Here is a 27,071-nt window from a genome sequence, read left to right on the forward strand (position 1 = left end):
CTGTTTCTGCATGTGTGTACCATATGCACCAAATCAAAATGCTCTTTTAATGTAAAGTTATCACATCCTTGTAATTTTGTAGACTCATTTTACAAATGAATCCATTGTGGCAGTTGCAGCCCATTACATAACAAGAATTAGAGGATAATCTTACTGCCTCTTCGATGAAAAGGGCTCAATGTGTATATTGCAAACACCATTTTTAATGCTAGCATTTAGGTTCAAGTCCTTGAATAGTATATTGTACATTTAAATTGCTGTTTGTTTTTTTTGTTTTTTTCTGTTGTATTTGTATATTTCTGTGAAATGTTTGTTTGTGCCTTTAAGCCAAATGCAAATGCTCCTGTTTGTTTATTGACTATCATGGCTGTTCTCTATATAAACCCAGTCCCTGGCAGGAAGCCCTGTGCAAAAGCACTACATGAATTTTGGGAAGTTAGACACAAGGCCTTGTAAAAGAATGAGAAATTGACAGTGGTATAAATAAGCAGGAAATAAGACCTGGCTCGTAGCCTTGAAAATACTGCAAGAACATGAAGACGCAGTCAACAGGAAATTGCTGACAATACCCTGGAGTTTGTATAGGCTTTGGATAAACGTGGTTTCTATTGATTTCAGTTCCATTTATTTTGAAATTAGTAATGAAAATTTTTGACCTCGGTAGTGAGGTGTTTTGATTCATTTTCTGATTAATTTAAGCAAATAATATCAGTTTGTTGACAGTAGTTGTGTATTAAATCTGGCTCTGAAGTCTGTGGGGTTGTGTTTGCAGTCAGGGATCTGCCCCTCCCTCGCTTTGTGATGAGCAAGAACGAGCAGGAGACGAGGCACGCAGTCATGTTCGCAGACACAGAGAACCAGGGACCCTACCTCCCCAGACCTCCAGGCCGAGTGCAAGCCAAAAAAGTGTCAGCGCATGAGATGATTCAGCCCTGTGTGCCCACTGTAGATCCACAGGTACTACAGAATATATTCCGTATGCTATTGATTATGTGTGGAAATATGAAATCAGTGCATTAGGCCTTGTAAATGTAGCCAGCTAGACCTGTCACTGTCACTATCATGTAGTTCACATTACATATTTATTTGATAACAATATTGACAAAAAAGTGAAAAATCAGTCATTGCTGTTTAATTTAATTCTCATTTATTACTGTTTATTCACTTGAATAATTACTTGAATATACATTGAGAAACTGGGGTTACTTTTTAGGCTAAAATAATGCCATATGCCATTATTTTAAGAAAATAAATGTATAATAATATTTAACTTTTAACTTAAAACATTCTGTTTAAATAAACAGGTGTGTTCGGTAGTGTATTTGTTTTTTTTGATGCAGTATTAAATGGGTATTGCCAACTGTGGAAAGTTTAGTTTAGGCAATCACTGGGCCTAGAAATAAAACAAATAGCACACAATAAGTTTAATAATATTTTATATTGTATTTTTTAATATTTATTTGTATTTTTTGTCATGATTTTAGTTTTCAATCTTTGACAACTTTTTTTTTTATTATTGTTGTTATAGGTTATTTATTATCACCTGGGGTGTTGTGTGATAGTGGTTAAAGCACTGGTCTGATAACTGAAGAGTTCCACGAACTCTTTGTACCAAGGCAATTAACTCCAGGATGCTTTATAGAGTCTCTGTATTAAGTGTACTGTTTTGCCTCTGTAAAATGACTATTTGTTTACTTCAGCATGTATCTGCTGTTCCAAGGCCATCTGTATGGCTGGAAGTCTGTAAAGTTACTAAGTAATTCATTTTGTTTATCTCTGGCTCCAGCCGGACACCACATCTCCTGTAGTGTCACCGCACCAGTCCCCTCCCACTTCACCCCACGCCTGGAGGAAGCACAAACGCCAGGCAAGCGGTGGAAACGTGGACAGACAGTCCTCAGTGCCAGGAGTTGTTTGGCCACCTTTTAGAGAAGCACAGCCAGGTACTCAATGTTTAATAATACGGTCATATATTATTTAGGTCACACCATAACCCATACTAACATTAACAAACAGTATATTATATTATATTATATTATATTATATTATATTATATTATATTATATTATATTATATTATATTATATTATATTATATTATATTATATTATATTATATTATATTATTGATTTATTTAAGTATTATAATGTAATATTTAATGTAGTAATTTTTATTAAAGTTATTATAATGTAGGTAATTCTAACTTAAAGACCAGTTATACTTACAGATAGGGCTGTGCAATTAATCAAATTTGATTATCATGCGCATCTAGTCAGTAAAGCCGTTTTCTTGATTATTAGTAAATCACCATCACCTGCTTTCAGATGGAGCGGCAATTACTACACAGAGCCGTAGTTCACCGATAAGCTAGGCAATATCGCGTTCATAATCGCAGACAAATCGCCTTAGATAGTGAACGCGATATTGCCTAGCTTGTCAGTGAACTACGGCTCTGTGTAGTAATTGCCGCTCCATCTGAAAGCAGGTGATGGCGATTAACTAATAATCAAGAAAACGGCTTTACTGACTAGATGCGCATGATAATCAAATTCGATTAACTGCACAGCCCTACTTACAGATGTTTGATGTTAAATGTCACATGATGTACTGGATTCTTACAATTTTCAGGATGTGTAATTTCTTAAATCGATTCATTCTTATCCTTTTTTTAAATTTTTTTTAACTGTTATCTGTTTCTCTTCTCTCTTTCTATTTTTGTTTTTTGTCTTGCCTAAGGACCAGTTACAGGTGATGGGATGTGGTCTGCCCATTCACCCCCTCCTGTCCAGGAAAGTTGGGTCAGTTTCACAGACACGCCCCCCTCCAGCACACTTCCAATGCATCCCCCCTCAGCTCAGGTAATGCAATTTGGGCCTCCATGTATACATTTGTTATGTATACAACGCAATCTGTCACCACTAGCCTGCTGTAACCAAGGCTTCTGTGGCAGAACAGATGTTTACTTTTGTGTTCACAAAAGCAGACTTTATTAAATATTTGCCAAGCCCAAATGAATGCATGTTCAGAGAATTACCGGTCATACAAGAAATTCGAAAACAAGGTCGTTAAGCAGTTATTTGTGTTGTCTAAGCTGTTTAAAAAAAAACAGTTGAAATCTTCAGATTTAAAATGAAGAATAAGCAGCACAACTGTTTTCAGCCTTGATAATAGTAAGAAATGTTTCATGAACACCAAATGTTTCTTGAGCATATTAGAATGATTTCTGAAGGATCATGTGACACTGAAGACTGAAGATTCAGCTTTGCCATCACATGAATAAATTGCATCTTAAAATAAATTAAAATGTAAAAGATTTAGATTTTTTTTTATTGTAATAATATTTCACGATATTGCTGTTTTTAAGTTTTTTTTTTTTTTTTTTAAATAAAAAAAAAATGCAAAAACATTCTTACAGAAAATCTTACCAACTCCAAACTTTTGAACAGTAGTGTACCTAATATAAGTGTATTACAAAATCTGATTCTTATTTTTTTCCTCCTTTTCTACTCCAGCCGGAGAGCGCAACAGTTCGAACTGTGCCATCTGCAATGACCACAAATGAAATCCAAAGACAGTCCATCGGTTATGATGACCCCTGGAAAATCACAGATGAGCAAAGACAGTATTACATAAACCAGTTTAAGACCATTCAGGCTGATCTCACTGGTTTCATCCCTGGTTAGCGAGACCTTGTTTTGAACAGTAACTGCCTTTATGCTGTTTTCTGTTTTGAATTTACCAGCCTAAAAATGTATCCATTCTCTATTGTTCAGGCTCAGCCGCGAAGGAATTCTTTACAAAGTCGAAACTGCCTATTCTAGAACTGTCTCACATTTGGTAAGTAGTTTTATATGAGTTACACTGTCTCTCTTTGTTTATTTTGGAAGACCTTGGTGTAGATTGTCTGAACCAGATGTGTAACCAAGATCTCATGCATATGTTGCCACTCCTTAACAGCATCAGTTGATAATCTTAGCCATTTGCATTCAATTTGTTAATGCCCTGTCTTTAAAAAGGAAGTTGTCCTTGTCATCTGTTTTTTTTTGTGCCTTAAAATATTCATCTCATCTGTATTGACTGACCTGTTTTACCTTGCAGGGAGCTATCAGATTTTGATAAAGATGGTGCACTGACCCTGGATGAGTTCTGTGCTGCGTTTCATCTTGTGGTCGCTAGGAAAAATGGTTATGACCTTCCTGAAAAGCTCCCCGAGAGCCTAATGCCAAAGCTTATTGACTTGGATGACTCAGCAGGTAAGCAGAAAAGCTTCACACCAACCACAGCTTCAAATTGGGAAATAAGCAGCTCAGTTATTTCAGAACGTTCTGCATACAGAGTGCTTTTTAAAACCTTTTCTGAATATATGTCCAAATGCGCATGAGGTATATGAAGAAATACTTCTGTAGTGTAATTACAATAATTTTTTTGTGGCCACTTGCTGGTGCTCTTTATACACATGCACTACCATTCAAAAGTTATGATACAATTAATATGGTTGTTCAGCAAGGGCACAATCTAAAATCTAAATCTATTTCAAATAAATGCTGTTCTTTTGAACTTGGTGTTCATAAAAAATAAAAAAAAAAAATTAAACAGCACAACTGTTTTCAACATGAATAATAAGCATGACTAAATCTGAAAATTTAGCTTTTCCATCACATGAATAAATTACATTTTAAAATGTATTAAAATAGAAAAGTTATTTTAAATTATAATAATATTGATATTGTGATTTACTGTTTTTTTTTTGTTTGTTTTTTAACTTTATTTATAGGATTTTCCACAAATGACAAAATATTAAACATTTTAGAGTACTGTTGTACATTTGTAGAGAGAGAAAGAAGATAAGCAGGGATCCAAGATGATTGGAACAATTATTGACCCCAAAAATATATATTATAAAAGAAAATAATAATAAGAATAATACCCCCTCCCCCAAAAAAATAAAAATAAAAACACTTATGCCAACCAAAACAATTGTTTAAACAACAAATTGAAAGTCTTATTACAGGAGCCATCACACAGTAGAGAAGAATGTAAAAATGAAATCTTCCAGTATGCAGGGAGTGTATGTTTCCATATATCCAAGGAGAGAACCCCAAATTTTATAAAAGTTCTTGGAAGAACCCCTCAGTGAGTATCTAATTCTTTCCAGTTTGATGAAGTGAAAAATGTCATTAATCCACAAGGAGTGAGTAGGTGGAGCAGATGCCAGGGTTGCAGGAGCCTGACGACAACAGTCACAGATAGGATCAACATCAGAGTAAATATTAGAAAGTTTGACCTTAAGCCCGGCTCACACTGTGCGATTTTGGTCGTCTGAGACAAATTTGGAAAATCCTAAAAGATTCCTATAATCCTAGGCTAAAATCACCTCCAACGAAATTCTGGCAGTGTCAGAAGATTTGGCGCACAGTCCTGCAGTGTGACTACCCCTACGATGAATGTCAAATTGTCTATGAGCTATGAGCAGAATTAATGCTAGAGAATTATTCTATCAACCATAAACTCCGGCACTCCCGTCCTCCGTTCACAGAATTCATCTGATATGTTGCCTTTTCTATAAACACTGGTTGGGCCGCTGTTTTCATGTGGGTGTGTAGAGCTGGCTGCATACACTATTCCTCTTAAATACGCCGGTATTGCTGCCGTTCATATACTTTTCATGACCGTCAACATTTCGGTCCCGCGTGCAATGCAGTTCGCAGTCACTGGACATGTATGGGTTGATAATGTAAAACCCCAGACAAGTTTTCTTGTGCGCACCCGTTTTTAACTCGTCTTGACTGTTGTACAGTCTGACATTAATGACAACTGAGATCCCATAGTGTGACATGATCATCATGTTCGTACAGTCTGACAAGTACAATCCTAAAGGACTTTTAAAAAATCGCACAGCGTGAGCCCGGCTTTAGTCCAATGAGTACAATGAAGTATTTTGCATCGGATCCAACCGTGTTTGGCACACACAGATGAGGAATGCACCCTGTATAAAATGCTTTCCCACAGTTCGTCTGAGATGTCTTCCTCCTATTGAGTTTTTATGGATGTCAGTGAGCTTCTATGCAAAGAACATATTTTGTCAGAAAAAACTAAAATCATCCCTTTCTCAATACACATTGGTTCAAGTATTAAATCTATAGGAGTAGGAGAGGGGAGGTTAGGGAACTGAGGATACATATTATGGAAAAAACTGCGAACCTGCAAATATCGGAAAAAATTGTTTCTGGGCAGCGAAAGCTTATCTGAGAGCTGTTGAAAGGGTACAAAAACATCATCTATATATAAATCTTTAAACACTGATAAACCATAATTTGCCCACTGAGAAAAAGTCCTGTCCATCATTGATGGTGGGAAAGCAAAGTTTGATGCTATAGGGGCAGATATAGAAAATGTTTGTAATCCATAATACAGCCTAAACTGTCTCCAGATTCGTAGTGACGTATTTACAATTAAATTTTTTGTATAGGGAGAGTGTGAACTATTAATAGGGGAGTATAACAGGGCAGTCAATGTAGCAGGGATACATGAAGTTGATTCTATGACAAGCCACATAGGTGAGCATTGTGACTGGGACTGGTTTAACCAGTATTGAAAAACCCTGAAATTGGCAGCCCAGTAGTAGTGTCTAAAGTTGGGTAAGCCCATACCCCCCAAAGATTTAGGTCGCTGAAGAAGTGCTTTGCTAATCCTAGCAGTCTTTTTATTCCAAATAAACTCTGAAACTAACCTATCCAGTTTCTGAAAAAAGGATTGAGAAGGAAAAATGTGAATGCACTGAAACAAATACATAAACTTTGGGAGGATATACATTTTTACAGAATTAATTCTGCCAGCTACGGACATGGGTTCAAGATCCTTCTGGACCTGGAGCAGTAGATTATCAAAATTGATTTTTAAAAGGTCTCGAAATCTATTGCTTATACAAACAAATTACAAAAAGATATTTAAAACTTTGTGGTGCAATTTTAAATGGTAAAATATGTAAAGGGTATTTTTTGGCTACTGCATTCAATGGAAAAAAAATCACTTTTGCTTAAATTAAGCTTATAACCAGAAATAAAACCAAATAATTTTAAAACATTAAGAACTGCAGGAACTGAAACAGAAAAATCTGAAATATAAAGAAGAATATCATCTGCATATAATGATACCTTCTGCTCAATGCCTAGTCTAGTTACACCTTTTATTAATGGGTCAGATTTTAAAGCGGCGGAAAGAAGCTCGATGGCAATAGCAAAAAGAAGTGGGCTAAGTGGGCATCCTTGGTGGGTGGAACGGTAAAGATTGAAGTATTCTGAACGAGTATTATTTGTTCTAACTGAGGCCTGGGGAGCACAATATAAAAGCTTAACCCATGAAGTAAAATTTTCACCAAAACCAAATTTATTTAATTTATAGAAAAGGTATCCCCATTCTACCTGATCAAATACTGTCTTAATAATAACTATCTGGTCTGAAGATATAATTGAAGGCAAAATAGATTCCAGACGCACCACCAATAATTTTGATAAAAGTTTAAAATCAACATTAAGCAAACTAATAGGACGATACGAAGAACAGTCTAAAGGATCTTTATCTCTTTTTAGGATCAAAGAGATTGAGGCCTGATTAAGTGTTTGTGGAAGCTTTGACGACTTAAATGATTCATTGTACATATCTTTTAATGAGGGCCCAATTTGTTCAAAAACGTCTTATAAAATTCGACTGGATACCCATCCGGCCCGGGACATTTGCCACTTCATAGATGAAGCAGCTTTGGCAAGTTCCTCCATAGTGAGAGGAACCAAATGAACTGATCAACCAAATTAGAATCAACTGTAGGGATACTGAGGGAACAAAGTCAGGGAGGTTGGCAGTTTGCTCAGATGCATAAAGAGAAGTATAATATTCCCTAAAATGATTATTAATTAATATGGGACCTGTTGTTGTGCCTGAAGGTGTTTTAAAGATGGGAGGATGTTTCCTGCTGCAGTTGGAGAGCCAACAACCTACCTGCTTTATCACCCTCTTCATAATACCTAGATCTAATTCTGAGCAGTAAATTCTCTACATAACTTTTTGAAAGAATATCAAACTCAACCTGTAATAATTGACGTTCCTTATGAATATCTGAAGATGGTCTAACAGCATATATATTATCTAATTTAGTTATTTTCTGCGTTATCTCAGAGCACCTCTTTTTATTTAACCTTACCTTATGGGAAGTATATGAAATAATTTCACCCCTAAGAAACGCCTTCAGAGCCTCCCAAAAAAGAGATGCAGATATCTTGGGACTACTATTTGTGGATATGAAAAAAATCTATTTGATTAGAGAGAAATTCCACAAATCTGTGATCTGATAACATATGAGTATTGAATCACCACAGTGGGCGTGTGCCATCGAGCCCCTCAAAGTAGATATTCATGGTAACTGGTGGATGGTCCGATATTACAATAGCTTTATAATCACATGATTCCACTGACAGGAAGAGTCTGTTATCTATTAAAAATAATCAATGCGTGTAAATGTTTGATGAACATGGGAAAAGAAAGAAAATGCTTTATCACATGGATTTAAAAAACGCCAAGGGTCAGAAACAACCAGTTCTTCCATACAAGACTGAATAACACGAGCGGATTTTGAGGGTGAATTACGTTTGAGAGAAGAACGATCAAGGTCAGATTTAAGCCAACAATTAAAGTCCCCTCCTCAGTGTCTGGCAGTGAGGAAAATAAACGTCTAAAGAACTTGTCGTCATCCCAATTAGGGGCGTAAATGTTAACCAAGGCTCACTACAATAGTAAAAGTGCTATATATCTTTCAATCTAAGTTTTCGCCCTAACTAGCTAATGTTCTGGGTTGCAATGAACTGATTTGTTTGAAATCTTGGTCCTCATAAGTACATATAAAGTCTAAAAAATGTTGCAGTTGGTTGCGATAGTCACTTCTCAGCATTTTAGTTTAATTGTAGGCAGAGAACGAACTTGCTTCTAATTACAATATTCTAATAGCAGCTTCATAGGTAGTGAGCCTGTATCTTAGCGACAGTTTACACCTATTAAGATGGAACATAGAATATGCCCTTGGGACCCTGAGAGTCCTTGTGAAATTTTATGATGTTTATGACCTTCAGATGCAATATTATTTTGCTGATTCCATATTCATGCTGAATAATGTTCAGGTGTCTGCATAATTCTTTATTGTCTGTCTGTATGTTTCAGGAGTTCCAGAACCTGCTCCTGAGGTGGGCTTTTCTGCTTCCCCTGTGGAGGTCACTCCAAATAAGTCTCCTTCCATGCCTTCCCTGAACCAGAACTGGCCTGAGCTCAATCAAAGCAATGAGGTTTGGACTTTGGTGTTCTCAATGTACCTTACCTCTTTCACTCATTTTTGTAGTTCTATCTGCCTTTCTTTATGGGAAAATAAAACTAATACACTTCTGGTCAGGAGAAAGTGGTGCCAGCAAAGCACACTTTCATCTCCAGACATGTAACACTCTCATGATAATTGTTGTGACAGTTAATTCTTCACTGTTTTGTTGGGAATGTGGCGGCCTTGTAGTCAAAACTGCTGACCTGAAGTCACACATTTTTTTTAAAGTCTTAGATTAACCTCCTGCAATACTTTTAATGGAATTCTCCATAATATGACACATTTCCGAGTGAAACAAAATATTCAGTGGGAAACAATGCCAGGATTTGATTGGATCATGTGTGTTTTATACCTGCACAGTGAGCTATAATTTTATTAGTTGACATTATTTTTCAAGGTTATGTTGGCATGAAACCAGAAAAAGTTTCACACATTTTAAAATAAAATATGTTTCTATGATATCCCATTTCTGCCACAAATCATACTTGTTAAATAATTATGACAATTCATATCAAAATGATGAGATACTATGTCATAATTATGGCATATGTCAGAATTATGATTTCAAGTCAATTTTATGTCATCATTATGATTCTTTGTCATGGTTTCAAATTTTTGTCAATTTTTTTTCCCTTGTATGGTGGAAATTGGCTTCCAAACATTTATCTACAGAATAATTGTTAAATATTGCAAAATAGGACCGGAGACATTTAAGATGGCAAAAAGGGTGCATTTTGATTTCATGTTGGATTTCAGTTCTTTTTGAAAATTCTTATTTTATTTGAATATTAAATGCTTTGTCCTATCCCAGCTTAATAGGTACTAAGTAACTTTAAGTGAGATATTTATTGGTTAGTTTAGTTTCTTAAAAAAAAAAAAAAAAAAAGGGTTCTTGCAAATTATTTGTTTGAGCATCCTGACCGGTCTGACACAGCAACATTGGCTCAACCAATGGCAGTGGCGTTTAGGCCAGGACCATCTGTTTGTTCGACCAATGACAGAGGGAGATGGGAAGACTGTTCAAAAAACCTGTTCAAATAGTCATTCTTTTTGTAGTTTTAATTGACTACAAATTTACACACTTCAGCTTTAAACAGGGCTGTGTTTCCCAAAAGCATCATAAGCCTAAGTTGATCGTAGAACCATTGTCACCAATGAAGCAACGATCAACTTAGGCTTACAATGATTTAGGGACGCACAGTCCAGGTCAGTATGTTTTGATCTACAAGATCTAATTATTGGGGTTTCTCTTTGGATGAGTACAGCCTGTTTCTTCTAAGCTGATCCTCGTAATAGGGAAATAAAATGGGACATTCTACCTCTCAGCCTATAAGGTCATTAGGAAGACAATTGGTCCTCTGTGGACACCAGAGAATATGCAACAGTACAATGCAGGACATATCACGGGTTTCTCCTAACAGTCAGAGGGCGGAAAGGGCACTCTGTTGTTGTATTATGGCCTCTGTTTGCTTGTGTGAGGAGTGGAGTGGCTCCACCTTGTTGACATGTCTCTGCTCTGTCTCTCCAGCAGTGGGAGACTTTTAGCGAACGCTCCTCAAGCTCACAAACTCTGACCCAATTTGATTCTAACATTGCACCAGCTGACCCTGTAAGTCAATCACTCAATGCTCTTTCATGATTAATGATATTCATTAACCCAGTACTCTGTAAATTCTCTCTGAGAGCGCATGTCCTCAGGATAAATTCACAGCCACAGTGCCATCATCAAATGATTCATTTTTTGTTTTTCTTTTGCTTGCTGAGCTTACCGGTAATTCTTTCATGCTCGTTCTTTCATACTGTATCATGTAATCCAAGTGATGACTCTGTTGGCTGTCCTTTGACGGTGTTGTGATAAAATGTTTTAGTTACTCAGTGTCAGGTTCTTAACTATTCCTTGTTGATCTTTATGACTGACATGATAAATCTTCATTAGGTACACAGTTGTAGTTTTGCGACAGCAGTGGTTGATGTGCTTGTTTATTGTAGGATACAGCAATAGTCCACCCTGTGCCCATTCGTATGACACCCAGCAAGATCCACATGCAAGAGATGGAGCTCAAGAGAACTGGAAGTGGTGCGTCCGTTTATGTCCGTTTACAGTGCAAATTATATTTTTGACTCAATTCTAAGAAGCAACATTTGAAGGTTTTATTCTCAAGATGCATTAAATTATCTTGTTGTTGTTGCTGTTATATTTGGTGTATTCTCCATCTTTATCTCTATTGCTCATACTTGAGTTTAGAGGTACAGAGAATTTTTTTAATGATTTTTCACCCTAAAATGACCTGCATTGAAGAAAGGATCAAAGGCCATATTTTGCATATCACAGACACTTAGGTTTAGGATTTATTTGACCAGAACACCTTAGTGTATTAATACAGTAAAACATGCAGAAGCGCCAATGTTTTTTGTTTTCAGAAAATGTAAAGCCTTGTTGTTTAATAGAATTTGTAGTTTTCAGTCTAGAAATCTCTTATAGGACTCTTTCTGCCACAATCCATCATTAACATATACTATCATTTAACCCCCGGTTTCACAGACAAGGCTTAAGCCTAGTCCCAGACTAAAATGTAAATCTAAGCTGTTTCAACTGAAAGGAACTTGCACTGATTGATCTTAAAATATATCAATGCCTTTGTTTTGTCTCAAGATAGACACCAGTAATGTTTTTTTCTAAGGCACATTGATAAACATTACTTATGTTAAAGTAATGTTTATCAATGTGAAACCAGACATAAAAGTCTGGGCTATGTAAGATTTTTAAAATGTTTTTGAAAGAAGCGCCTCTTATGCTGATCTAGGCTGAATTTAATAAAAAATACAGTAAAACATTACTATTGTGAAATATTATTATAATGATATTACAATTACATTATTGCAAACAAATAACCATTTTCTCTTTTAAAATGTAATTTATTTCTGTGATGGCAAAGCTGAATTTTCTGCAGCAGTTATTCCATTCTCTAGTGTCACATGTAACATTTTAATGTACTATTTTGGTGATCAAGAAACATTTCTTATTATCAGTGTTGAAAACAGTTGTGCTGCTTAATATATTTTTTAAACCATGAATTTCATCAGGATATTTCAATAAATAGAATCTTTGAAAGAACTGAATTTATTTGAAATGGAATTTTTTTTTGAAACAACGTAAATATCTTTACTGTCACTGTTGAATAATTTTAATGCACCCTTGCCAAATAAAATTATTAATTTCTTCTTCTTTTTTTTTAAACTAACTTTTTAACTGTAGTGTAGTTACTAGATGGATGTAATATTTTTAAACAAATTGGATTATTTACTCTTGGTTTTACAGATCACACGAATCCAGCAAGTCCGTTAATGGCGAACCCACCAGAACTTTCTGATGAGACCAAGTTAGCAGCAACTATTAAGTTTCCTGGTACCACTGTTGGTAAGTACATCTGGTCTGTTCAAGCATTTAATTTACTGACAGGAAATCTTCTCCCATAATTCATTGAGAGCCATTACCCTTCCTTCTTACAGGAGATGGCTATAGCAGCTCGGATTCATTTACATCTGATCAAGAGCCCATTTCCAGCGCTGTGAACAGACAAAGGTACTTAACGTCTTGCAGCAGCACCAAATTCAGACTCACTTTGATCTTTGTTGTTCTTTGTTTATGTTGTTGTGGCTAAAAGAAAAGCTCAGATTAACATGAATTAGATTTGGAAATTATTAAGTGGTTTAGATGCAGTTTTTTTTGTCATATCATGTTTGGTTAGAACATGGTGTGATGTTTCCAGTCAAAAGTATTTACAGCTCGTGCTTTTACAGGTCTCACTCTGGCACCTCTCCGGAAGGACTGAAGGTTGTGGCTCCGCCCCCACCTCCTCCCCGCCCCCACGCCTCTCACTCACGGTCCTCCTCTCTAGACATGAACAGAAACTTTGCTGCTGTCCCTGCAGGTATGCATGCACACAAACAGTTATCAGGTAACATAGCTTCATGTTTCGTTGGGGTGCGGTTAGGAAAAGCTGAAGTTCTCTTTTGTATTTACTTCTCCATCAGGTCCGCAGCAGCCGGGTGTAGTTGCCTTTCCCCCAGCAGTGCCTCCCAGACCACTGCCCACACAGGTATAGCTCAGTGGTTAACAATTCTGTATAAACTGCTTTCAAACAATTAGACAACTCTTACGCTTTCTTTAGAAGAGTAATTCAATATGTAATGTACAAATCCCCAGACATCAGTGCCACATGGTCACCGTTCGGTAGAGGGAGATGGTCCTCCAGCACATACCAGCACGTCACCCCAGCAGATGCCAGAACAGCCCAACTTTGCTGACTTCAGCCAGTTCCAGGCTTTTGCTGTCGACCAGCCGGCAGATGATGGAGAGAAACCATCTGACAGTGGACAGGTACAAATGGAGCCATTTATTATGATAATGACAGATTATGAAGGAAAACCTATTTTATGATGCAAAAAATATGCACAGATGAATTGTTTTCAAAAATGAAAACAATGCATTTATTTGATCAAATCATTTTAATGTTCTTATTTGGTGCTTAAAAACATTTTCTTATTATTATCACTAATGGAAACAAAACAGCTGTACTGCTTAAAATTTTTGTGGAAACCATAATAAATTATAAAATACAATATAAATTCTTTCTTTCTTCAAAAAAAAAAGAAGCCCTAAACTATTGAACTGTTGTTTATATATAATGCATATGTATGTATATATATATTCAGGCAGAAAGATGTGCAGAAACTACCGGGACAATGAGAACAGCGAAGAACGACGTTCAGGCAGAGGAACGAAATGCAACCACTGTCAACTCTGTAAGCCATTCTCTACCAACCAGTCTTTATATTGTATATTACTTCAGCATTATAATTGCTCAATGTGTTTTTGATAGGCCAAAGTATCCACTCCATTGGCCCCACCCCCTAAACCTGTTCGTCGAAGATTGAAATCAGAAGATGAGCTCAGACCAGATGTGGAGGACCTCCCGCAAAAGTCTAACGTCATAGCCACTGTTCTAGCAACCCAGCCCTCAATTCCACGGTAAGATCGACAGAAGAGAACACTGAATTTTATTTTATATTATTATTTTTATTTATTGATTTTTATTTATTGATTTTTTTTTTTTCAATAGATTGAGGCATGATTTTGACAATTAAGCAATAAAAATCATAAAAATGTCAATGCAATTTCCTGGATACAATTATATTTTTATTGTATTCAAAATTATAAATACATATGAATGCTTATTTATATATAAATAAAATGCAATATATGTATGCAGTATAATATTTGTTTTTCCCCATATGGAGTGTACTGGAGTTTTTGCTCAGCTATGTTCACTGTTTGCTTGTACCCTAAAGTACACTTCCTCTTCCTGTTCTGTTTAAAAACAGGTCTATCGGTAAAGATAAGAAGGCCATCCAGGCTTCCATTAGAAGAAACAAAGAAACGAATACGGTTTTAGCCAGACTCAACAGTGAATTACAGCAGCAGTTGAAGGTAATGTAAGATGTCCTTGAATGTGACCAGTTTTTTTTTTTTTTTTTTTCATAAGACAAGCTGTTCAAATGTCTGACAATTTGTCTTTTTCCAAATTTTGTTGTCTTAGGACCTGCTAGAAGAAAGAATATCGCTTGAAGTGCAACTGGAACAGCTTAGACCTTTTTCGCATTTGTAAAAACAGTGTGTGTGTGTTCGCTTAAGATTGAATGTTTGTGTGTACGAAAGAGTGATTACCCCAGTTTTTTTTTTTTTTTTTTTGGGTTTTTTTGAGTGGTCTGTTGGATCCTCTGGCAGGATGTCCATTTCACCCGTCTCCACTCCTCTGCTGACTATGTGAGAAGAGACACAATCGCTGCTTCCTCCAGACTGTTCTGTCTCACACAGCCATTCAGAGGGATGGGGTCCAGGAACATTATCCGTTATGGAACTTTGATGAAACCGAAAGTCTGAGTGGTTGTATGTGTAATACCCCGGACATTGCAGGTTATGTTTAGCGTGTGAGGCAAGAGCCTGACGTCATGGCCGGCAGGAGGCTGTAATTCTGGTAAACATGAAGGAGTGTCTTCCCCTCCTGTTCTCCAGAGTCCCGAGGCAGCTTGTCATGTTCTTCCATGTTAGAGGCACCCGTGTGTGCTCAGACAATCATGTTAGGCCATGCACTGGTCGTACAGAGGGGAGAACTGATTTTTGGGAGATCATACTATTTCAGAAGTATGCTTTAGAAAACTGATTCTGACAGGCACTTGTTAAAGGGACAGTTCACTCAACAATTGAAATTCTTTAGTTTTTTTTATTCAACCTCATGTCGTTATAAACCCGTATGACTTCTTTTTTTTTTTTTTTAAGAATATTGGTGGCTGATCATTTTCAAATAATGACAGTAAACAAGGACTGAGGATTTCAAGCTCCAGTAATACAAAAGATACTCCAAAAAAGTCTGCTATATTGAAATGATTTCATATGATTGGTGTTTGCAAGGAACAGACACTGATTTTTTTTTTTTGTGTAGTGTTTTTCTGCTGCGACTGAATCATTGAGTTGAACTTGAGTACTGGATCAGTCAAATTTGTGAATGATTCTTTCATTTTTTTTTTTCTTTTTCTGGATAATCTCGATCGTTGAAAAGTTTAAAACAAATCAAATTAATCTTATGTTTACAGCTCAGACAGTCACTTCTCTTACAGAAACATGGCAGAGAGAATTACGAATAACAATTAAAATTTCAATCTGTTCCTCATGCGAAAGCTATTTTATGGCTTTAATAATTAGAAATATAATGCAAATGTTTTATGGGATACTTTAACACTGCTTTTGTTTGTAAGCCCTCTCATTATATCAAAAAGAGTGACCAGGATATTCTCCAAAAATTCACTTTTTGTGTCACATAAAAGAAAGAAAATCTTATGGGTTTTGAGCAAATGACAGAATTGTTATTTTTGGATGAACTGTCCCTTTAATATTTCTTCCTCGCCATACCGGTGGACGGCACATCTGTGCGTGTTTGTTTCATGTGTGTGAGAGAGTTTGAGGACAACATTTACAAATGTGTGGCATCAAAAACTGCTTTCTTTTCTTTTAACACACTCTGTTGTGTTATTACAAAACGACCCGTTCAACCTTGTACAGTCTTTCACCCAGTGATGGCAGGTGTCCCTCTCTCAGTCTCAAATGTTGGCTGTACCTCATACGGTACATGTTCTGATTCAGTTCATCATAAACTCTTGGGACATCATCAGTACGTAAACCTGAGACCTAAAACAATGACTGCACTTTCTCCCCTTCGGCTTTCATTTGTCTTTTCTCATCCCTATTTTTGCATGTCGTTCACAATCTCATTTTGTATAAAAGGCTCTTAACAATGAACCACTCAATTTGTATCTGTAACGTCTGAACTAATGTGACGTTTGTGTTGTTACATAGACTTGCACCATGTCTTTCATTTGTCGGTTTGTTTTGACTGATGTCTGTGTTTTTCTTTTACTCATCCTTAAAGCCTTACTTCCTGGTGTGCAGGTTTTCACAGTAATGTATCCCCCCCATGTTAAATCAAGGTGAGCCTTTTCTCCCTGCTGTTCAGGCTGATTTACTGTATCAGGGGTATGTTGTATATTGTATGATACACACCTTTTGATCTCATATGTAAATTTGCATTAATTGCTGACTAACAGCAAATATTCTATTTAATTGCTTATATAATGGCTGTGGGATCATAAATGTTTAACTGCATGGATGTGTCTCTGCAGAATGAACTAGCAGCTGTGTGATTTTTACACAAAATAAAAATGGCACAATATTTTAATAATTTCCTTTTTTGTCAAGTGTTCCAACTGTTTTCCAGTAGTGCTTTAGTCAACTCATAAGCAACTGTCTTTGAGTGAGGCGAAAGTGATTGAGTTCAAAAACTCAAGAAAGAAAAAAGATTCCAGAACAAAACAAATTGACTACTGTCTTTATGAGCGACTCATTGAATTTTTCACTTTGATCATTGATTTGTTCAAAAACACTGATTCTGTAATGTGTGTGTTGCTTGGAGACCTGAAGGTTGATTTTGTTTTGACTCTGTGTGGAACTATTTTCTTTGGTGGAGGAAAAAAATAGCAATATTATTTAGATGAATATCGTGTTTAAATTAGAAGTTGCACTGTAAAAAAAAAAAAGAAAGTTGAGCCAACTTAAAATTTTAAGGCAACCAGCTTCAGCAAATTTTTGTTGTATAAACTTAAAACGACAAGTTGAGAAAACTCAAATCTGCTGAAGCTGGTTGCCTTAAATTTTTAAGTTGGCTCAACTTTTCTTTTTTTTTTTTACAGTGTGCTTACTATTAACTTTTTGTTTAAGCTGTTGCATAAAAGCAATATCGCACTCTGTCATGTTGAATTATGCAGAATAATTATAAAAAATTATACATGGTTTCGATCTTCTAATTTGATTAGAGATTAGAGCTGAAACAATAGACCTTAGTTAAATTAGACATATTCAATGCGGATGAAAATAAGGCTGTGTAAAAGATCTATTGTACAAAGGTAGTAGATCACAATTTTCACAACTCCATTGAGCAAAGTGCTTCTGTCCCTCGAGCCTCATTTTGTGTCAAATTAATATTTGGTTCTACCCTGACTAATGTCTAATCTAAAACCACATTAAAAATATTATTTAAGCCTAAATATTTTAGGATAAAGAATAAAGTCTTATATATTTATATTTCATAATTATATATTCAGATTAATTATTCATTGTTAACACATCCATTTATCTTTCATCAAGATAAGAATAATTTATGCAGAAGCGATTAATCCAAGGGTAAAATAAAATTGTCTGTGATAACAAAACTTATTACCATGCAGAACAGCACAGAAATAATTTATTTTTAAGTGCAGTTAATAATAAGGCTATGAATTACTTGCATGCTCTCAGAAGAGATGTATCTTCAGTCCTGTTTTAAAGGTTTCTGCTGTTTGGATGGAGGATGGAAGTTCCACCAGTGGAGGAAATAGAGTGAAGGTTTCAGAAGGTGACTTTTTACCTTTATTAAAATATGTTTGAAAATCTGCGGTGTGAAATTGTCTTGCTATGCTGGAAATTTTACACCGCATATCTTTTAGCTCATTAAGAGAATTTTGTGTTTTATTGGTATTTGACAATGTACAGTTGATTATAAGTTCATAAGCACTTTTTCTATACATTCTCTGTAGGGCCTCTGAGTGTTAAGCAGGATGAAACAGCAGGAATAATGCTAGACAAGACATCCAGCTACATGAATACAACATCTCTCAGTATTATAATTCTAATTCATAAGGTTCTTCTCAAGTGCTTTTCAGGTTTCTCAGAGAATATCTTTTCTTCATCAGAAGCGCCTGCCCTCCAAAACATTTAGTTTGTGACCCTGGAGAGGAAAACATGAATATATTTGATACATTTTTAATCACATTAATAAGATTTTTAGCTAACTAAAATGAATTGGTGTTAAGACTTACACAGTGTTCTGTTTGTAACGATCCAAAGCCTCCTGTGCCACCACCTCTGAGAATTTCGGGTCGATCCAGGGAATGTCTCCCGGCACTGTGAAGCTCATATCTGGCCCGTCAAACAGTTTGACTGACACTTTAGTGTCTCCTGGGTTCTCTGCTTTATCGGAGCCTTTTGACATCACCTGCACATAAAATGTTGGCAGTTGAGAGATCTGCATAGTGAAAGCAGTTACTGTTGTGCTGAATCACATAATTAGCACCTACTGCCTGTATTTTAAAGAAGCCATCTTCATTTTTGGTGTGGTTAGCTAGAGAGGACACCCAGCCGAATTGCTGGTTGAACAGGTCCAGCACACTAGAGGTGTTGAACATCTCCTCTTCAAATAGTTTTAGCACGTTGTTGTACTCCTGGGTTAAACTCTCAGCCCTGGCAAGAGCCCTTTCCAGCTCCTCCTTCAGGGGGCCTTCCAGGGGCCTCTTTCCAGAACAGTCTAAAGAAGAAAACAAAGCTATAATTGTAAGATGGAATTCTCATCAAAAACTCCCAAATTGGGACCAAATTTTTGTAATTTCTGTGCTGGATAATATAACATAAAATTGTGCACTTTAGTATTGCGCTTACCAATATGCTGGATCTCTTTACATTTCTCACACTCATCCTTCAGTTTAATGCAGCCAGCAGAATTGCGACGAATCTCCCTGCAGGTCATCTTATCATTTCCAAATGGTTTAGTTATAATAACATCCTCATTTACTCTGCCATCTGTGAATACAGGTTTACAGATTAAATGAATGGAGTATAAGTGGTCTGTAAGTAAGAAAACAAACTACTATTTTATGTCATTATAGTGTATTATGTCATATTGCCATAATAAAGAAAAAAAAAAAATATATATATATATATATATATACACACACTTTTTTTTAAATAAAACCATTTAGTTTGCTATTGACTGTTTTAGCATCCTTCAAAATATATTCTTTTATGTTTAACAGAAGAAATAGATTCATACAGATTTGGAGCAATATGACTGTGAGTAAACTGAAACGGTTGGACTGTCCCTATTGCTTACAGCACTTTTAACTTTGTACTTCTCGTTACATCCAGGCTTGTAGACCCTGAAATTTACCTTCAGAAGGGAAGTCTATATCACTTCCCATGTAGGGCCCCAAGGAGTCGAACATGTTTCTTGCCATGTCCATCATGGGGCGGAACATGCTGTGGAAGCTGTGGAACTCTGGGTTGTGCAGAGGGGACCTGTAAACACGAGCGGCCCGGCTGGACTGACCACCGAACATGCTGGGGAAGAAGCTGGGCTGGTGGAAGGAACGCATGTGGTCAAACACCTTCATGCTGTCCATGAAGATGTTGTCCACTCCATCTGCAACCTCTGTATACCGCTCCTCCAGGTCCTGGAAGCGTCTGGTCTGCTGCTGGTCCTCGTCCAACAGGGTCTCAATGTTCTGCCCGGAGATCCAAATGGAGATGGGAGAGGTCCTGTTCAAAATGTCCTCCAGCTAAAAACAGACAAAGAGAAGGATGGTTGCAAGCACCAGAAGAAAGTCAGGATAATTGCAGAGATGTACTTTTGTGCAGACGTATCACCTGTCGTCCCACCAGGCCGGCTCCGCTGCTGCAGGTGCGTGAGTAATACTTGACACAAGTTTTTCTCAAGCAGGGCTTGCACTCCTCCCACAGAGCCTGCATGGTTTCATTACACATGCTCTGTTGCTCACTCAGCTTCTCCTCCATCTCCTGAGCCTCCTTCAGAGCATTCTTATTGATAGAATAGCACAAGAAAGAAAAAAGAGCAATTAACTGCAGGGGCCCCAGAAAATATTTAGACACTTAAGTCAAACTTAAAAATATATGGAGGTGATTTTATTAGATCGCAGGTATACTTTACATTAAGGTTCAATTCATTAACATTAGTTAACAAATGCAATGGGTGTCATGAAGTAACAACAAACATTTTTTCTCACCATTTATTGATCTATGTTAAAACTAATATATATTATATAATATAAGTAAAAACATAATATAAATATATTACTGTAAATTTGTAATGAATTACCTAAGTTTAATTTTTACAACTCTTAAATGCTAATGCATTAATATATGTAGGTTACATAATTAATCTACATAATTTTTCTCCGCATTTGAGATTTGATCTAGTTTAATAATAATTTATGAATGTACTATTGCTCATTGTTAATTCATAATAAATTACTTAATGTTCTCAAGTGATACCACTTGAAATGTTAAAATGTAATAATAATATATGTAGATTATATAATTGATCTACATAATTATTCAGTTTTTATCTATCTATCTATCTATCTATCTATCTATCTATCTATCATCTATCTATCTATCTATCTATCTATCTATCTATCTATCTATCTATCTATCTATCTATCTATCTATCTATCTATCTATCTATCTATCTATCTATCTATCTATCTATCTATCTATCTATCTATCTATCTATCTATCTATCTATCTGTCTATCTATCTATCTATCTATCTATCCTCTTCCTGTCTCACCTCTTTTTGTTGCTTTGTTTTCTCTAGTTCAGACTTGAACCTCTTGTGATCCTCTTCTGTTCGCTCCATCACAGTCTTCATCTCCTTCACTCCAGTGATGGCATTTTCAATCTGTTTATCCAGGTACTTTTCACCTAACAGTGAGATCTCTGCCAAAAAGCAAAAACGGTTACATTACTGTTCCTAATTGAGCACAACATGTCTGCACAGAAAAAAAAAATGCACTTACGATTGAGGTCCTCTTTAGTTGGTGGTAGCAGACACTCCACAGAGAGGTAGAGAAGAGAAAGTCCCAGCAGAGACCATGAGACCTTCATCTTTGGTGGCTGCTAGTGTCCTGGTTTCAGAAGCGGTTTAACACTATGAACACAAATCAGGAAATAGTGGGTCATTTAATAGTAAATTTTATTTTAATTAAGCTGTGGTGAAAGTGACTCAGCAAGTTTATGAACATGAACAATTGCAAAACCCACACTTTTAATAATGCGGTTTGTGTGAGACGCGCTCAGACAGACTGTGTGGGCAATGAATCCATTGTATCAGCGTGTCTATTTATATCGTAGGTCTGATACAAATAGTGGCGTTTATCTTTCTGCGACCTTGATGTTTCTGGACAGAGGGCCAAACAGATTTATTGTGCCTTATATATATTGTGCTATATAATGTCATAGCCAAGAAATATTTAATCTACAATATATTCAAAGTTCACTGAAAAATAAAAATTCTGTCATTATTTTCTCAACCTCGTGTAATTTCAAACCTGAATGCTTTTCTCTATTTGTGGAACACAAAAGAATATATTCTCCATACAAGTGAATGGAGTCCAGTGTTGTTTTGGCTAAAAAAAAATCTTCTTTTGTGTTGTGCAGAAGAAAGAAAGTCATGCAGGTTTTGAATGGCATGAGGATGAGTAAGTGATGACTCTCTTTTGGGTTATCCATTTAACCAGTATCAAACCAAAAGGCTTTGAAGAACAAAATCATTGGAAGTGTAGCAAACTTGCAGACATTTAAATGTTACATTCACTGATTCCATGGATTTGAAAGCAAATCCCCTTCACTAAAGCTTGCTCTGACAAAATTTAATCCCAGTTGTGTGAGTTTGCAGAAATGTCTGTGATTCCAAGTAGATTACCCTTTTTAAAAATGCTGCACTTTTAATCATGTTTGATAGTTCTAAAGACAAACCACTGGTCCTCAACAGCTGCTGTCGAGTTCGTAATAAACACCAGAGTCTAAGTAAACATGATAAAAGCTTTGAGTCAGTCATGGGGACAAGTTTCCTCTTTTTAGCCTCTGTACGTGTACATAGAAACCCCAACTCTACCAAATTAAATCCAGGAGCCTAGTTACATAAGAAACATGCACAAATGTTGGAAGAGCCAATGAACAGACAGAAATACTGAGTCACATGGAAAGTTGCTTTTTTGTGATGTAAAATATGGTGTGCAACTTGCAGTGTTTTGCTTTCTCCATAATCTAACCTTGTTGTTTGTTGCAAGCATACCGTTTTATCTTCTTCTTGCTTTTGTTTGAGTTAATCTTGCCCTTGTGCCTAATCTTGTGATATTTGTTTTGTTTTGGAATGAGGTTACACATCTCTGTGCTGTTTGTAAGAATCACACAGATGGCTTGCTCTGAGTGAGGGGATTTGCTTTGTTTAATGATATCTTGTTAGGGCACAGTATGCATCCTGAATGCAGTTGACCTGGCTTAGTTCCCCTCATCGGCTTGGGGCTTCGAGACAAATTCCTCTCTGCAATGAAAAAATCAATACAAATCCGCCTAGGGAAGGCACAGACAAACTCGACTCGACAAACAGCCCAGTTAGACTTTTTGGATGACATTAACCACATGAGGATGGATTGTAAATCAAAAACAGCATAAATTATATGTTATTCTATCAAGTACAAACAGAATCTTGTTTACATTTATGCAGTAGTGGTTTATTGCTCAGTAGTTTGGCAAAATGCATAAATGCAGCATTAATTGCAATGCAATTTTATAGTACGTCAAATAGGTATTACATCACTGTAACCAGAATATAAATAACATCTTACATAAATGTATATACTATGCACAATTATATAATAATAATAATAATAATATCTATAAAACATATTTGTATAAACAAAATTGTCAACATCCTTGTAATATGCTCTCTGTACTCACCCTGCTTGGATTCTTTTTCTTCCCTGCAGATGGACTGTGCCTCCTCTGATTTGTTTTTATACTGGGAGGCTGGGTGATGTTGACGACGTGATTCACGGGATGAGAATGGCCGTGGCTTTGGACTTTTCCAGAAACTGTTATTGTCAACGGCAGAGGCTCCGTCTGACCAGAAGTGGGCAATATTGCACCATCTCGCTCATTTCATTGTGCTTATAGCCTTAACATGGGGTTTACGGGAAAATATGCCCTCTAAAATTTACCGGCAAGACTGTATGTGGATAATTCATAACTGTCGGACAGTTCCAACATTTAATAGTGGTGAATCACCTTAATGTGACCTGCTCAACATCTGCTTTAACAGAGAATAATTCAGTGAATCATGTAGAACTAGTTCATAACAGTGCGGAAACGTGTGCAGGTTATACAAGCTCAAGTTTAACCCTGAAAATCCTTAACCTAATTTTTTTTTTTTTTTTAATTATTTTGTTTTGTAACTGATCGGCCCGTTTCTGAAAAGGCACTATTTGTGGATCATTTTGGCAGTGCTCACTCAAAAACTGAGGTGCATAAACTCAGATCAATGAGGCCTATGATCAAACATTTGCAAAAAGATATACAAAACCTGTGTTAAGTTGATAAAAAGAATGAATCCAAGATTTTTTTGACATGAGAACACCACAAGTGTTAACAGGGAGGAAAATTATTTTTTTTGGGAGGGGAGTTATAATGACCCTGTTTGAGCAAAGTCTGTAAGTTTTAGCACTAACATTTTCAGGAAAAAGAAAACCTTGCCCAGGAACACAACATAAGGGTTAATAAGCACACTTGACTAGACCTTTTGTATGACCCATTTGACCCCATATATTCGCCCAGGTGGCTGCAGTTATGTGCCATTTATTTTTCTGGTTATATAACATTACTCGCTGTAATATTAAAACTGGACAGAAAAGGCAAAAATGTAAGTGCAAAGTGCAAGACCTTCATGAAAGACTTATACTGAGACTTATAATGCTCGCAGTCATAACAGACATAACCATGTTATTTTGTGAGGGGTTATTATGTATGCTTTTACCAAAACAAGTCATTACTTATTGCTTGGTGTGGTGGATGGAAACTGCTTTTTAATCACGTAATAGCTTGTCAGGTAGCTTTCGTCTCCTAGTCTAGAGTTGTTTTAGTTTTTTGTGAGATGTTCTGAAGACGGAGGAACCTAAATGTCAGGAAAGCACAGCTCATAACATTCTGATATTTAGGCAAATGTGATTCAGAGATATTGCAGGATGTTAGGAGCATGTCTAAACCCACATTTTCCCCCACAGGATATGTAGGGAAACAAATAACACATCCAGACAAACAGCTGCAGTGTGGAGCCACACCTCGTTCCAATGTCATGCCTCTGTAAAATGTTGTCAAGTCATCCTACTCATTAAATATAATGGGTTTTACTCTTAGACTCTCTCTTTTTTAAATTAATTAATGGTGTTTTCCAAAGCAAACATCACTATTATTATTGCTTATACTGATTTGAACAAACCTGTAACCATACAGTAAGTATTAATCTTCAGCAGCAACTCATCCAACAAAAATCATGCAGCTTGTTGAAGAAGGTCGGTGTGTTATAACTTTTCTAAACGATCAAATTTTATATTTTTAACTGGCTAACAATATGGAAAGAGGTAACTAAGTCATGTCTAGAGACCTGGCAACACACTGGCAACCAACCTCACCCTAGCATCACCACACCGGTGACTTTTTACACTCACATATTCTTCAGAATATGTAAAATCTATTAATTTTTTGGGAAAAAAAAGTATTTTGGGAAAAAAAAAAAAAAACTTTAATGTCAAGGGCCTTGGACATTGACTGAATCTTGAATATATTGTAACTTTAGTTATGTTTTCTTACTGGCAACAGAACAGGTATATTTCGTTTACCTCCAGCAAATGACCTGATTACTCCGTCAACCCCCTGTCCTCTCAAATCCCACCTCATAAAACAATGTCGGTAAGTGGTCCTCCTCTGTCAATATCACTCGCAGCATGCTGTGAATGATTAAACGTCCCACCCTGCTATTTCTGGGCGTTTTAAATGCGATGGGACAGGGGTTTCAAATCTACTGGCACGTTACCTTAGCCAGAACATTGTTTTTCTTTTTCTTTTGCTGTTTTGTTTTTTTATAAATGTAAAGTTTATAAATAATTTAAATGACGGACTTTTTTTTGGTGAACTGTTTCTTTAAGTAACTTTAGTTTTGTCCTCTGGGTGGCAGTGACTCCAATGAAAGGCAGAGACTGTGAAGTGAACACAAGCAGAAAGGCATATGCATAACAGCCTGTTGAAGAGACGTTTAGGGAAAGAAAAAACATATATATAATAACATATATATTATTATTATTATTATATTAACAGCTTTTGCAAAATTTTGTTTGCATATACTGAAATCAATGTCACCAAACTCTTTAATTCTAACATGCATCATAGTGTGCAGTAATCAGTTTGAAAGCATATTAAGTGCCAGATGGTTTTCGTGCTAGTCTATTAAACACTACTCTATTTGCTGGAATTATTTACAGTTTTGGCAAGCAGATGAAAGTTTGTGGTTTTGGAGTAATTTGATGCATGCCAACACCACATATGGAGGTACACTTGTGCAATTAACAACAGATCATCTGCTAAGCTTCTCATTCACCTAAAGATACTTTTTTAATGCAAAAAAGAAAAATTCAGAGTTGTTTGATTTTTCAAACCTTTCAACAGTCCCGAAAATAATATTTTACTTGTAAAATCTGATAAACCGTAACCATTAAAATGCAATTTCATACTAGCTGTCAGCACATCTCTATTTCCTCAGTAAACACATAATCAATCTCAGTCTGTTAATTTATTAGAAGCACATTTGCTTCCACATCTGCACACACATTAACAGAGCTAAAATAGTGAACTATGAACACCAGCCAAGTGAGAGCCTGCACACAAGTTAAATGAGAAACAGTATAACCTTTTTACTAATTCAATTCAGTTCAGTTCTAACTTTATTTATAGAGCAGCTTTTGTGAGAACAGTGGATTAGGACGTGTTTAACACCGACTGCAAGGCCAAAAAGGGAATGTAATGGCCAAAAGGACCGCCATCAAACAAATACTATGGTATTGTCATTATTTTTCAGGCACAGTGGCATGATATTACCATGATTTTTTTTGGAAATGTCCTATGGTATTACAGTGGTTTACTTGAAATACCATGGTATTTGAATATATTGGTAATTATTTAGCTAGTGTTCTTCCTGTCAAACAGCACTTTTACTTTCTTTCCCTATTTTACTTTGTTTCTCATATTTCACTTTATCGACTTTTGTTCTCTTAGGTGATCATGGAAGAACAATAACAGACATATGGGAGAACTGATCTTAAGGTGGAGCAGAAGTAAGCTTGTTTTTGTTATGAACACATGAGAATGAACGGAAACATTATATTATCTTCTTTTCCCCAAAACCCAGCTCCATGAATGGTTGCAAAATGTCCACACAGAATTCCC

The 27,071-nt window shown here is 36.2% G+C and overlaps 2 protein-coding genes across 8 annotated transcripts in view; one reads left to right on the plus strand and one right to left on the minus strand.

Annotated features, from left to right (window-relative positions):
- reps1 (RALBP1 associated Eps domain containing 1) overlaps window positions 1-17,156 on the plus strand; it is a 23,532-nt gene extending 6,376 nt beyond the window's left edge. For 3 of the 5 annotated variants that reach the window (XM_058755324.1, XM_058755323.1, XM_058755319.1), the window contains 18 exons: window positions 773-957; window positions 1,787-1,943; window positions 2,735-2,856; window positions 3,511-3,676; window positions 3,772-3,835; window positions 4,097-4,251; window positions 9,206-9,327; window positions 10,885-10,965; window positions 11,346-11,433; window positions 12,676-12,774; window positions 12,867-12,939; window positions 13,158-13,288; window positions 13,392-13,456; window positions 13,564-13,737; window positions 14,073-14,162; window positions 14,240-14,388; window positions 14,742-14,847; window positions 14,957-17,156. In XM_058755324.1, coding sequence (XP_058611307.1) covers window positions 802-957; window positions 1,787-1,943; window positions 2,735-2,856; window positions 3,511-3,676; window positions 3,772-3,835; window positions 4,097-4,251; window positions 9,206-9,327; window positions 10,885-10,965; window positions 11,346-11,433; window positions 12,676-12,774; window positions 12,867-12,939; window positions 13,158-13,288; window positions 13,392-13,456; window positions 13,564-13,737; window positions 14,073-14,162; window positions 14,240-14,388; window positions 14,742-14,847; window positions 14,957-15,025 — 2,067 coding nt within the window. In that variant the 5' untranslated portion in view covers window positions 773-801 and the 3' untranslated portion in view covers window positions 15,026-17,156. The remainder of the gene's footprint in view (window positions 1-772; window positions 958-1,786; window positions 1,944-2,734; window positions 2,857-3,510; window positions 3,677-3,771; window positions 3,836-4,096; window positions 4,252-9,205; window positions 9,328-10,884; window positions 10,966-11,345; window positions 11,434-12,675; window positions 12,775-12,866; window positions 12,940-13,157; window positions 13,289-13,391; window positions 13,457-13,563; window positions 13,738-14,072; window positions 14,163-14,239; window positions 14,389-14,741; window positions 14,848-14,956) is intronic. The other 2 variants (XM_058755320.1, XM_058755321.1) reach the window with 2 other exon arrangements.
- A 1,306-nt stretch (window positions 17,157-18,462) lies between these two features.
- On the minus strand, window positions 18,463-23,772 carry clu (clusterin). Of its 3 annotated transcripts, XM_058755327.1 has the most exons (10): window positions 23,538-23,649; window positions 23,074-23,121; window positions 21,596-21,726; window positions 21,367-21,515; window positions 20,425-20,595; window positions 19,949-20,336; window positions 19,441-19,581; window positions 19,083-19,309; window positions 18,825-19,000; window positions 18,463-18,733 (listed from the first exon to the last, which is right to left on the minus strand). In XM_058755327.1, exons 3-10 carry the CDS (start codon window positions 21,681-21,683, stop codon window positions 18,721-18,723), a joined length of 1,353 nt encoding a protein of 450 aa, XP_058611310.1. In that variant the 5' UTR covers window positions 21,684-21,726; window positions 23,074-23,121; window positions 23,538-23,649; the 3' UTR covers window positions 18,463-18,720. The 3 variants fall into 3 exon arrangements, with proteins under 3 accessions (XP_058611310.1, XP_058611309.1, XP_058611311.1); XM_058755326.1 differs by lacking the exon at window positions 23,074-23,121 and having other exon boundaries at window positions 23,538-23,772; XM_058755328.1 differs by lacking the exons at window positions 23,074-23,121; window positions 23,538-23,649 and adding an exon at window positions 22,873-23,040.
- Between the last annotated feature and the right edge of the window lie 3,299 nt (window positions 23,773-27,071).

Source organism: Onychostoma macrolepis, chromosome 20 (genome assembly GCF_012432095.1).
Source record: "Onychostoma macrolepis isolate SWU-2019 chromosome 20, ASM1243209v1, whole genome shotgun sequence".
NCBI lineage: Eukaryota > Metazoa > Chordata > Actinopteri > Cypriniformes > Cyprinidae > Onychostoma > Onychostoma macrolepis.

Coding starts and splice junctions, on each gene's coding strand:
- clu (XM_058755326.1), bottom strand. CDS start 21,683: ATGAAGGTCTCATGGTCTCTGCTGGGACTTTCTCTTCTCTACCTCTCT. Junction 19,582..19,948: donor TATAGACTTCCCTTCTGAAG/GTAAATTTCAGG, acceptor CTGTATTCACAG/ATGGCAGAGTAAATGAGGAT. Junction 19,310..19,440: donor TAAAGAGATCCAGCATATTG/GTAAGCGCAATA, acceptor TTTCTTCTTTAG/ACTGTTCTGGAAAGAGGCCC.